Source organism: Notamacropus eugenii, chromosome 5 (genome assembly GCF_028372415.1).
Source record: "Notamacropus eugenii isolate mMacEug1 chromosome 5, mMacEug1.pri_v2, whole genome shotgun sequence".
NCBI lineage: Eukaryota > Metazoa > Chordata > Mammalia > Diprotodontia > Macropodidae > Notamacropus > Notamacropus eugenii.
The window spans coordinates 83,716,948-83,729,593 of NC_092876.1; the positions used below are offsets into that span (position 1 = coordinate 83,716,948).

Sequence of the window (12,646 nt, forward strand, 5' to 3'; positions counted from 1 at the left end):
GAAAGGAGAGTTTTCAGAAGAAGAAATCAGTTATTAATAGCCACATAAAAATTGCTCTAAATCACTAATACAGAAATGTCAATTAAAACAACTCTGAACTACCACCACCTCACATCTATCAGATTGGTTAACATGACAGAAAAGAAAAATGAGGGAGGGCATGTGGAAAAATAGGGACATTAATGTACTTCGTGGAGTTGTGAACTGATCCAACCATATGGAGAACAATTTGGAACTATGCTGAAAGGGCTACAAAACTGTGCATACCCTTTGACCCAGTAATACCACCATAAGGTCTGTATGCCAAAGAGATTAAAGAAAAGGGAGAAGGACAAATATGTACCTAAATACTTGTAGCGGCTCTTTTTGTGGTGGAAAAGAATTGGAAACTGAGGGAGTACCCATCAATTGGGGAATGGCTAAACAAGTAGTGCTTAATGATTGTGATGGAACACTACTTTGCTGTAAGAAATGACAAATGGGATGGTTTCAGAGAAATCCGGATTTATATGAACTCATGCAACAGCAATATTTAACAATAATCAACTGTAAGAAACTTAGCTACTTTGATCAATGATCCACGACAATTCTGAAGGACTTATGATGAAAAATGCTATGAACCTCTAGAAAGGGAACTGATGAACTCTGAGTGCACATTTTTTTTTTTACATTTTTTTCTTGCTTTTCCTTCCTACAACATAGCTAATGTGGAAATGTTTTGCATGATTTCATATGTATAACAAGTATTATATTTCTTGCCATCTCAACAGGTAGGGAAGAGGATGGAGAGAGGGAAGGGGAGAATCTGAAACTGAAAATAAAAAATAAAATTAACAAAATCAGAGATCCTTTTTCCTACTTGAATAACAATAAAATGGTGAAACAAATGAGAAGATAATCAAATTTCAAGATATAAAATTTGAGACAATGGAACAAGGTATTAAGAATAAGAAAAATGCTTCAGAGATGCCTGGAAGGACTTATATGATCTGATGCCGAGTGAAAGGAGCAGAACCAGGAGAACTTTGTGCACAGCAACAACCACGGTGTGTGAGAGTTTTTTCTGGTAGACTTGGAATTTCGTAATAATGTAAGAACTTATTAAAAAAAAAAATCCCAATGGTGGTTTCCTAAGGCAAAATGCCTTCCACACTCAGAGAAAGAAATATGGAAGTCATTCACAGAATGTACCAGATCATGTTTGTGTGTGTGTGTGTGTTTTTGTGTATCATGTTTTGATTTGTTATATGATTTCTTCCATTTATATTAGTTCGACTACATAGCATGACTATAGTGAAAATGTACACAATAGGAAAGTATATGTAGAACCTGTACAGAATTGTATGCTGTTGTGGGGAGGAAGGGGGGTAGTACGGGATAGGTGTGGGGGGGATAAAATCTTAATTTTATGGCAGTGATTATAAAACATTAAAAAATAATAATAAAATAAAATTTAAAAAAAAAGAATAAGAAAAATGACACTGGAAAAGAAGTCATAAACCATCTAATCCAATTCATACCCCAAGGATTAATTTCATCTACATTTAGCATTTTTATAGTAAATCAACCACACAAATTTTTAAAAATACAAACAAAACCAATATTAAAACACACACACACTTTAAAACATACACACAGACTGGCTTGTGGTTTCATAGTTTACATGTTTGTTTTTAAACATCTAGTGAACTAGAATATTCCTTTCTTCTACTCCGACTGCCACCACTCCCTCTAATCCAGTTCCTCATCACCTCAAGTCTGGTCTACTTCAAGAGTCAATTAACCCTGCACACAGACTCTACCCTATTGTCAATTAACTGATACATCTTCCTAGAATACTATTTTTAATGTAACATTCTCCTTCTCAAATATCTGTAATGGAATCCATTTTGGGTTCACATACATACTATCTTGTAGTTTACTTATCCATTTTCAGATATAAAAAATAAATCACCAATAAACTTCAAGTTAGACAACATAAAGGCATTTTTCACCCCTAAGCATTTGTTTCCCTTGTCTGGCAAGCATTTCCTTCTCACCTCTACCTCTCAGAATCCTCATCTTCTTGCAAGGCTCAGGTCAGCATCATAAACTTTAGAAGGACACCTTAGCAGCCTAGTCCAACTGATACCCCAAAGGAATCACTCTTATGACATAGCTGTCAAGTAGGCACCCAGCCTTGGCTTCAAGACTTCCACGTAGGGGGAACCCACTACTTCTCACGGAAGCCAATTCTATTGACATCAAATTCAAATTTGCCTCTTGGTCCAAGCAAAACAAATATAATTCTTCCTCCACATATCAGTCCTTCAAATACTTATATGTATCATGATTCCCTAGTCTTTTCTCTTCCATCATAAATTTACTCAGTTCTTTCAACTGATCTTCATTTACCACCAATTCAAGGTGCTTTATACCATTCCAGTTGTCCTTCTCTGGACACTCTAGTTTATTAATTTTCGTCTTATATCGTTGCACCCAAAACTGGAAACAATACTCAATTACAGCGCAACTATCACCTCCCTATATCTGAAAGCTAATCTTCTAAAGATGACATTTTTTTTTTAATTGGAGTGGGGAAAGATTTGAGTGCAGGGAGGTCAATTAGGAGGCTATTGGCAGTAATCGAGGTGAAAGGTGATAAGGGCTCAAAAAGGAATTAAAAAAACACTAAAAGTCACAGATCTTTTTCATTTACAATTACTGTCTAATCATACTTAAGCTTTTATCATGAAATCTCCCCCAATTCCAACTCCATGACTCCCCCTCCTTCCACCCATAATATTTTTACTCAGCTCAAATTACCCTGTATTTAGTTAGCTATGTATTTAGTACATGTTGTACCTTCCCATTAGGATGCAAGCTCCTCAAAATCAGGAATGATTTCATTTTTGTCTTTTGTATCCCCAGTGAATCCAGTGTTTCTAGAAAATATGGCAACTCAAAAGGACAAGTTCAGGGAAGCCCTTAACAATCCTTAACACTAACACAGAATGTTAAAAGATAGTAGCACTTAATGTTTGTTGAATCTGATTGAACAGCAAAGAATATGCATTCAAATTTTTTTGAATGATCCAAGTTTTTAGGCACCTTAGTAGCAGTTCATGTTAACTATTTTATATTTTCATTATTTAATAGTTTAGTGTATTGTGGATTACTTTTCCAACCAGGCTATAAATTGCTTCAGGGCAGGAATCTCTGTTAGCATTCAAAAATGGTGGGCATGAAAAAGCTCAATTCTTGCTGACGTCAAATTGGGGTAAATCTACTTATATTGATGTTCTATTTATATTAGCTCTTATTAATATAGTGAAAAGTCCTGATTTTGACACCAAAAGATTTAAGTTTGAATCTTCTATGTACCATTCATAGTTGAGTGACCCCAGGCAAATCAATTTTTCTGGACCTCAGTTTCCTCATTTGCAAAATGAAGAGATTTGACTAGAGTTGACTCTAAAATACTTTCCAGCTCTAGAATTTTATGATTCTAGGTTACAATCCATCTAAGCTTTCACTTCCTCATCAATGAAGACAATTCTTACACTACCTAACAGCTTATTTTTATATATCATTTTATAAGCTTTCAATTCTCCTGAGGTTTTTTGGGGAGATAAAATGACAAAATATGCAAAGAGGTTTAAAAGTATAAGATGTGTAGGGGGAGACAGGTGGGTACAGAGAGAAGGTAGATTTTGGTTAGCCGAAAAATTAAATAAAATCTATTTCTAATTTTTTTTCAAGTATGAGGTGCTATGTCAATGTGAACTATTATTATTTTCTATAACATGGAACTGGAATACAACTGGATCATCAAGTTACTTTGTACCACTCAAATTACCTCATCATTCAACTTTCTTCAAAATGATCATAATCTCTCTTAGTCAATTCTGATAAGTCTTTTCAGTCCTTCACTCTTCTTGGCCTCTGCATCTGACACTGCTAACCACTTTCTCTTCTAGGATGTTTTCTCCTCTCTGAGTTTTCTTGACACTATCCTCTGGTAGTTCCTTCTATCTCACGAACTACTCCTTCAGCTAGTCCTCTACATCACACACTCCTTACCTGAGTGTTTTCCCTAAGGCTCAGTCATGAATCTTTCTCTCTCTCACAGTGATCTTATCAGCTCCCATGAGTTTAATTATGTTTATGCAAATGACTCCAAGAGATATACATATCCAGCCTGAGTCTCTCTGTGGAACTCTAGTCCTGCATTTCCACTTGCTTATTAAGACATTTCAAACTGTATATCTCAGAGAGATGTCTTAAATTCAACACAGCAAGACAACTCATTATTTTTGAATTTCTCTATTTCCGTCAAGAGCATTACCATCTTTCCAATCTCTCAGGCTTGTAAACTCAGGCATATTCAATTCTTCCATCTCACTCCACATGCTGAATCATATTTGACAAATCATTCACATTTGACCTGGACCCTTCTCAGTATCTCTCACACAACCACCTTTAATTGAAGTGCCCTCCTCATCTCTCATATGGACTACTACGAATAGATTCCTACTTGCTCTCCCTGCCTCAAATTTTTCCTCACTCCAATTCATCTTCCATAAAGAAGCCAAAATGATTTTTTCCTCCAGTGAAGATTTCACTATACCACTCTGCTACCTGATGAAACCTAGTGATACCCCATTTCCTCTAGGCTAAAGTATAAATTATTCTGATAGGCTTTTAAAGCCCCTCACAAACTGGCCCCACTCTATTTCTCCAGCTTATTACACATTACTCACCTTCTCTTATTCTGTGGTCCATCCAAAACAGCTCTCTCATTTCCTCACACACAGCACTTTATCTTCCATTTCTGAACCTCAGAATTGGTCTTCCCCCATGGCTGGAAAGCACTCCTTCCTCATTACCTCAAAAATTCCCTCACTCCTTTCAATATGCAACTCCCACAAAGCCTTTCTTGTTCCCCACCCACCCACTGAATTACCCAGTGCTTTCCTTAACCACCTTGAAGTCATTTATATTTATTCTATATGTACTTCTATCAGTACATGTTATCTCCTGCAACAGAAAGTAAGCTTCTTTTTGGTCTTTCTATTCCCTACCATCCAGCAGAGTAGTTGGAACATGGGCACTTGAAAAATACTTATTGATTGACCAAAATAATTTCTAAACTGAACCAATACATTATTTGGTTCAAAGTCCTGTGACTAGTAAGTATAAACACATCCTAACTGTCTTAATAGCCTAACATCATACAAACTATATTTCTGACCATCAAATCCTTAAACAGGAGGAATAATTTGTTCGAAGCTGAAAATGAGGAAATGTGGGCAACTGTAAAGGATGAGTGAAAAGAGGTAAAAATGGGAGAGAAGAATATAGCACAAACACAAGGTCATAGATTTAGGACTGGAAGGGAGTATAGGGACCATCTAGTCTTAATCCCTGTTTTTAGAAATGGATAAACTGAGGGCCAGAGAGGTTAAATGATTTGCCTGAGGTCTCACATTCAAATCCAGCTCCTCTGACTCTAAACTGACACTCTTTCTACTATGTCAGAATCCAATGCTCCCCACCTCCCTAGTGAGTTTACCCTGAGTTGAGGAGGGATGTACAGATGCATCAGACTTTTCTTATCATAACTATGGGAATGGAAATGTTCAAATTGAAGTGAAATGTAGCTCCAAAGCAGTTTATACAATAGTACTGCTATTTTTGCAACTCTTCTATCTCTAAGGTATACTGAATTCTAGAGTAAATTGGAGTATACCAAGTCAAACTGTAAACACAGATGCACAATTAAAGTAGGTTGCAGTACCCCTAAAATCAAAATATTTCAAATCTTACCTGTTTACCCTCCTAGGACATTTGTCAGGTTTAATGTCTACCTCATAGAGATAGACATCAATCTTTGGGATTTCAACCTGGAAGCAGTTGGCCAGCAACTTAATGGGTTTGCCCATGGTGCCATAGCCAGGACGTCTGGGCACCATGAGCAGGGGCTGTGCCCCAACGGGTCCTGCTAGGAAAAAAAAGAAAAATATATCATTGCACCTTATATTTGCTATATTAGGGTCAGAGATTTAGAGGAGGGGAATCTTATCTTGGGATCCATGAACTTTTTATTAAACTTAATTATTTACAATTCTTTCAATATAATTAGTTTCTTTAATAATCCTCTGTATTTTATTTTATGCATTTAAAAATATTATTCTGAGAAAAGATCCATAGACTTCACAAAACAGAGTTCACTGAGATTTAAGGAGTAAGAAGATTGGAAAGACAGGAGGAAGGCACCAGGTATGAAAGACATTGAATGCCAAGAGGATTTTTTATTCGATCCTAGAGGTAACAGGAAACAACCAGACTTTACTGAATGGGAGGAGTGACATGGTCAGATTAGATATGAAGGCTGAATTAAAGTGGGTCAATTGCGCCCCCCCCCCCCCCAAGGGGAGGGGATGATGAAGAAGCTTATAAATCCCTCTTCTACATGACTAATATTTACACTGTCATATCCAAGTGTGGGTAACCTAATAATACTTGATAGCTCCTGGATCTGGGCTTGCTGCAAAGCTTAATGTGTGTACCTTGGGTTGAGGGTTCCTATGCATTTAGTACGAAAAAATTAATTGTGGCAATGTTGCCTATAATTGTATGTCATATCTACTTAGAGATAATCATTCTAAAACTATTGAGATACCCACGATAGTGAATTTCAAAGGGAAGGGTTGTGTGATCGGTAAGAGCTTAATAATTAGGAGACAGGGAAGCAAATGGAGATGCGAAGGGGTAAGATTTGGAATCTTCCAGTTAATAAGTATTTATTAAGTACTATGTGTCAGGTGCTGTGCTAAGCACTGGGAATCCCCTAGGCCCCCCAAAAGACAAAAACACAGTTCCTAATCTCAAGGAGCTCACAGTCTAATGGGGGAAAAACAACATACAGCTATGCAAAAACAAGTCATGGACAGAGTAAATTGGACATAATCAATAGAAAATGCTAGCATTAAAGGTAAGCAAAAAAGCTTCTCATATAAAATGAGATTTTATCTGGGACTTGAAGGAAGCCAGAAGGTGGAGATGAGAAGAGATTATTCTAGACCAAAAAAAAAAAAAATGCCCAGAGTCTAGAGATAGAGCATCTTGTTCCGGGAACACCAAAGAGGCCAGTATCACTGCGTAACAGAGTTCACTGAGATTTAAGGAGTAAGAAGATTGGAAAGATAGGAGGAGGGCACCAGGTATGAAGGACTTTGAATGCCAAGAGGATTTTTTATTTGATCCTAGAGGTAAGAGGAAACAACCAGTCTTTATTGAATGGGAGGAGTGACATGGCCAGATTAGATATGAAGGCTGAATTAAAGTAAAGAGTTGAAGATGATATCTAGACTGTGGGTCTAGGAGACTAGAAGTATGGTGGTACCCTTGACACTAATAGGGAAGTTTGAAAGTAGAGAGAGTTTGGGGGGAGGAGGAAGATGAGCTGTTTTGTTATAGAGAACTTTCAACTTGGGAAATTTATAGTCTTAGAAAAAGTTACTTAACACCTGTGACTTTTGAAAGTGGCTTCTGGTATACGTCAGCAGTAAGACTGGAACTCGGGTCTTCTTGATTCTAAAACCGACCTTTTGGATACTATACTATGCCTGCCTGTACCTCCCTTCCACAAATACAGAAATACACACACACACACACACACACACACACACACACACACACACATATACTTCAATGACTTCTAATAATTATAAGAGGGAGATTAAGTCTGACTAAAACCTACAGAAGTCGGAACTATATGACTTTTAAGAAGGTTATCTAGGCCAACCATGTTTTCATTGCTCCCCAGGATGCAATGGTGACTTGTTTCCTCAAATCATTCTTAAGGATTGATTGAATGAATGGTAAGGCCATTAACTAGTGGCAATCACACTTACTTGGTTTTACTTAATTATTGTCTGATAAGTTACTAAGTTGGTGGTTTGTGTGATTAAGTCTATTTGTTGTGCCAAAACAGAGGAAAAGAAAAAAGGGACAATCTCCATGGGAATGCCACTAGAGTCCATCCTAGAGTTGCTCACTTTTCTTGTCACAAGATTTCAATCTTCACCCAGCAACAGCCATAAATCAAGATGGAAATTCAACTAACATAAATATGCAGAGGGCCTACTATGTGCACCAGGTCTTGGAGATACAAAAAGAAAGTAAAGAGTCCTAAGCTCAAGGAGGGAAATAAAACATATACACAGATATATATCGAAATAACCTGTAGAGAACATGAGAAATAAATATCAAAGTATCTCAAGAAGCTTTTAAATGAGAGAAAATAATAACGGAGGATTACAGGGGATTTTATCAAAGAAGTGGCATCTAAGCTAAACCTTCACGATAAGGATTCTACAAATCAGAGTTGAAAAGGAAGTACATTACAGGCATGGGATACAGCAAGTACTCCAATATTGCTAGAAAACAAACTGTTAATATTAGTTAGCATTTATATAGCACTTTAAGGTTTGCAAAGTGCTTTATGTATTTTGTATATGCTGGTTGAAGTCAATCCCTCCTTAGATGAACTTCCAACTGAAGAAGAGGTTCTGAGTGTATTCCCTAATCCTAATGCAGGCTCCTTTCATGTGGCAAAGCACCTGGTGCTGAGATTTACAAGGTGGGAGACCACTGCTCATACAAAAACTGAGCGAAATATTCCAGGTTATATGGCAAGAGGAGGTTACCCAATAGGAGTTCAAGGATGCTTCCAATGTGCATCTCTATAAAGGTAAAGGAAACAGATTGTCCTGTGACAATCACGGGAGGGGGCAGGGTGTCCTCTCTCTTAGTCATTGCTGGCAAGATTCTTGCTAGAGCCCTCTTTAATAGACTGATCCTTCACCTGGAAGATGGTCATCTACCTGAGAGCCAGTGTGGCTTCAGAAAGGGCCGAGGAACAGCCGATAAGGTGCCTGTTGCCCTGCAACTCCAGGGGAAATGCCAGGAGCAGAACAGAGGTCTGCACACAACGTTTGAAGATCTGACCAAGGCCTTTAACACTGTTAGTAGTGAGGGTTTATGGAAAAATTATGTCAAAATTTGGTTGCCCAGAGAATTTTATCAGTATTGTATGTCCATTTCACGATGGCATGTTTGCCAGGGTTCTGGACAGCGGACAATGCTCTCATGCCTTCCCAGTCACCAATGGAGTGAAACAAGGCTGTGTGCTTGCTCCCACGCTTTTTTAGCATGATGTTTTCAGCCATGTTGTCAAATGCTTTCAATGAGGATGAACAAGGCATCAAGGTCAACTACTGTGCTGACAGTAAGTTCTTCAATTTGAAAAGGCTATAAGCCAAGATCAAAGTAGAGGGAATGCTGGTGAATGATTTCCTGTTTGCAGATGACTGTGCACTCAATGCAGCCTCTAAAGCTGAGATCCAACAAAGTATGGACCAATTCTCTGCTGCCTGTGCTAATTTTGGCCTAATAATTAACACCAAGAAAACACAGGTGCTCCATCAGCCACCACCACACCATCCATATGTGGAAACTTCAGTCACAACAAATGGAAAAGTTGTGAATTCTGTAGATAAGTTCACTTACCTTGGTAGTGTACTTTCCAGGGATGTACACATTGACAGTGAGGTTGATGCATGCATTGCCAGAGCTAGCTCAGTGTTTGGGAGGCTCCAAAGAAAAGTTTGGGAGAGAAGAGGTATTAAACTGACTACCAAACTGAAGGTTTACAGAGCTGTTGTGCTGACCTCATTGTTGTATGCCTGTGAAACATGGACAGACTACCAGCCGCATGCCAGGAAACTGAATCGTTTCTATTTGAACTGTCTTGGGAAGATTCTGAGAATCACCTGGCAGGATAAGCTACCAGACACGGGAAGTCCTTGCTCGAGCTGAACTGCCAAGTATTCAAACTATGCTTCAGAGAGCACAACTCTGATGGACTGGTCACATTGTTCAAATATAAAATGTATGCTTCCCAAAAAGACTATTTTATGGAGAACTCACATGGGTCAGGCAATCACATGGGGGTCAGAAGCAGCAATACAAGGACAGTCTCAAGGTCTCTCTCAAGAACTTTGGATCTGATTGTGCCACATGGGAAACACTAGCACAGGACTGCTCAGCATGGCATGCCCACATCAGAAAGGGTGCTGCGCTTTATGAGCAAAGCAGAATTGAGACAGCCCAAACGAAACATAAGATGCGCAAATTTGAAGTATCCACCCCAAATGTTCACACAGACTCTCTGTGCCCAATCTGTGGTATTGCATTCTGAGCTCATATTGGTCTGATCTGCCATAGTCGAATATACTGAAACTTAAGTTTATTGTGGTGATGTCATTTTGGTCCTCTTCGAAAACGAAGAACAACCATATGCTTTACCTATCTTTACATACTTAATTCATTTGATCCTCATAACAATTATATGAGGAATGTGCTATTATTGTTATTCCCATTTGACAGATGAAGAAACTGAGAGACAAAGGTTAGGTAATATGCTCAGAGTCCCACAGTTAGCAAGTATCTAAGGAAGGATTTGAACTCAGGCCTTCTTGTCTCCAAGTTCTATACTCTACCCCAAAGGTATCAAAATACTACTCTGCTTTACCACCTATGTGCCCTGCAGTGGTCCTTAAGTACAGTTTAGTGGCCTTGTTTCTCTCTGAGTTTGACACCATGCTCTAGTCAATGTGTCACCTAGTTGCCCAGTACATAATGTGGAATAAGATAAAATAAAGTTAGAAAGGTAGAGTAGGACCAGAATATGAAAGTGCTTAAATATCTTTAACCTAAAGGCAACAGAAAGCTATTGAAGGTTTGAGCAAGGGAGTGATAAGAAGGAAGAATTTTTTTTCCCCACAGCTAAGTGAAGGATGAATTGAAGCAGGACACACTAGAAGCAGAAAGAACAGTATGAAGGCCATTTCATTATTTTAACCAAGTGGTGAAGAGACTCAATTATGAGAGTAGCAGTACAGATAGAGAAAAATGATACAAAATATGTTGTGAAGATAGAATTGACAAGACTCCTCAAGTGATTGAAAATTTGGGGTAAAGTATAAGGAAGAGTTAAAATTCATTGTTAGGTTATAAATGTGGGTGAATGGAATAATGGGAAGTACTCAACAAAAATAAGGTAGTAATAATAGCTAACACTTACGTAATCCTTTTAGGTTTGCCAAGCACTTTACATATATTAATTACTGCATTTGAACCTCACAACAACCCAGTGAAAGAAGTGCTATTACTGAACCTATTTTGCAGATGAATCTGAGAAGTTAAAAGGACTTGTGCAGTGTCACACAGCTAGTGTCTGAAGTAGGATTGGAATTCAATCTTCCCTAACTCCAAATCTGACATGGTATCTACTATGTCACCTGGCTGCACAGTTTAGAGGTGGACTGAAAAAGAAAGGAAAGGAGTTACATAGGACAGATATGGAAACAAAGGCACAGAGAGGTTAAGGAACTTATCAAAAGTAGTTAAGTGTCATCTCGGTAGTTAAGTGGCAAAACTGGGATTTAAACCAAGGTTGTTCTGACTCAAAACCAATATTTTTTCCCCTGCACCATGATTTTCAAGTTTCAGTGAGACTACCAGATACATATGTCCAATATGTCCAACAGGAATCAGATCACAGTAAGAGAATTACAGAGACAGAAGGGACCCCAATGGCCATTTAGTCCAACCACACCTGAAAAAGAAACCCACTACAACAGACAATACGAGTCTCTGTCAAGATGTATTAAGCATCTACTATGTGCCAGGTACCATGCTAAGCACTGAAGATACAATGAATAGCAAAAGACAGCCCCTATTCTCAACAACCTCACAGTCTAATGAGAAAGAGAGCCTGCAAACAGCTATATATAAACAAGATACAGACAATATTAAGCCAGGAGGAAGAGAGGAGGAAGAAGAAAATTCTCTTTCTCATAGAGGACTGGCATGGGGAACAGTCAGTAAAAATGCCTAGAATCAAGACATATACTGTCACGTACAAGAAAGAACAAGAAGGCCAGTTTCACTAATTGCACAGTACATAGTGGAAGGGGCAGGCATTTAAGAAGACTAGAAAGACTGGACAAATCTGACAATCATCAACATGGAAATAATAGCTGAATCCATGGGAGTCAATGAGATCAACAGCTGAAACAGTATAGGAGAAAAGGAGATCCAGAGACAGCCTTAGGGGACCACTCATGTTTAACAGGCATGACCTGGATAAAGATGCAGCAAAGAAGACTGAGAACGGGTCAGATAGACAGGAGAGAACCAGGAGAGAATAACGTCATGAAAATCTCAAGAGAAGAGCAGGTCAAGATGAAGGTAATCAACAATTGAGAAAATGCCATTAGATTTGGAGATTAAGAGATAGCCAGGGGGGAGCAGTTTCAGTTGAATGAAGTTGGAAACCAGACTGTAGAGCAGTAGTGTCAAACTCAAAAAGAAACAGATCCCTGCTGGCTGCATACTGACTTAGAAAAACAACTTAAAAGTATCTATACTGTATTGTATTGTTATTTATTAAGATCAGTTTCATGGATTTCATTACTATCTGCATGTTGATGACACATCTACCTTTGCTGCCCTCTAATACTGTCACCATTCTGGTTCTCATCATCTCATGTCTTAATTACTGCAACAGCTTGCTGAGGGATCTGGCTACCTCACG

At 38.3% G+C, this 12,646-nt stretch overlaps 1 protein-coding gene across 2 annotated transcripts in view; it reads right to left on the minus strand.

The window, feature by feature from the left end:
- The window catches only part of AGO3 (argonaute RISC catalytic component 3), an 84,362-nt gene that overhangs the window by 62,291 nt on the left and 9,425 nt on the right, over window positions 1-12,646 (minus strand). The window contains exon 2 of one of the 2 annotated variants that reach the window (XM_072610053.1): window positions 5,809-5,980. In XM_072610053.1, the coding sequence (XP_072466154.1) occupies window positions 5,809-5,980 (172 nt within the window). Of the gene's footprint in view, window positions 1-5,808; window positions 5,984-12,646 lie in introns of both variants that reach the window. The other variant, XM_072610052.1, reaches the window with a different exon arrangement.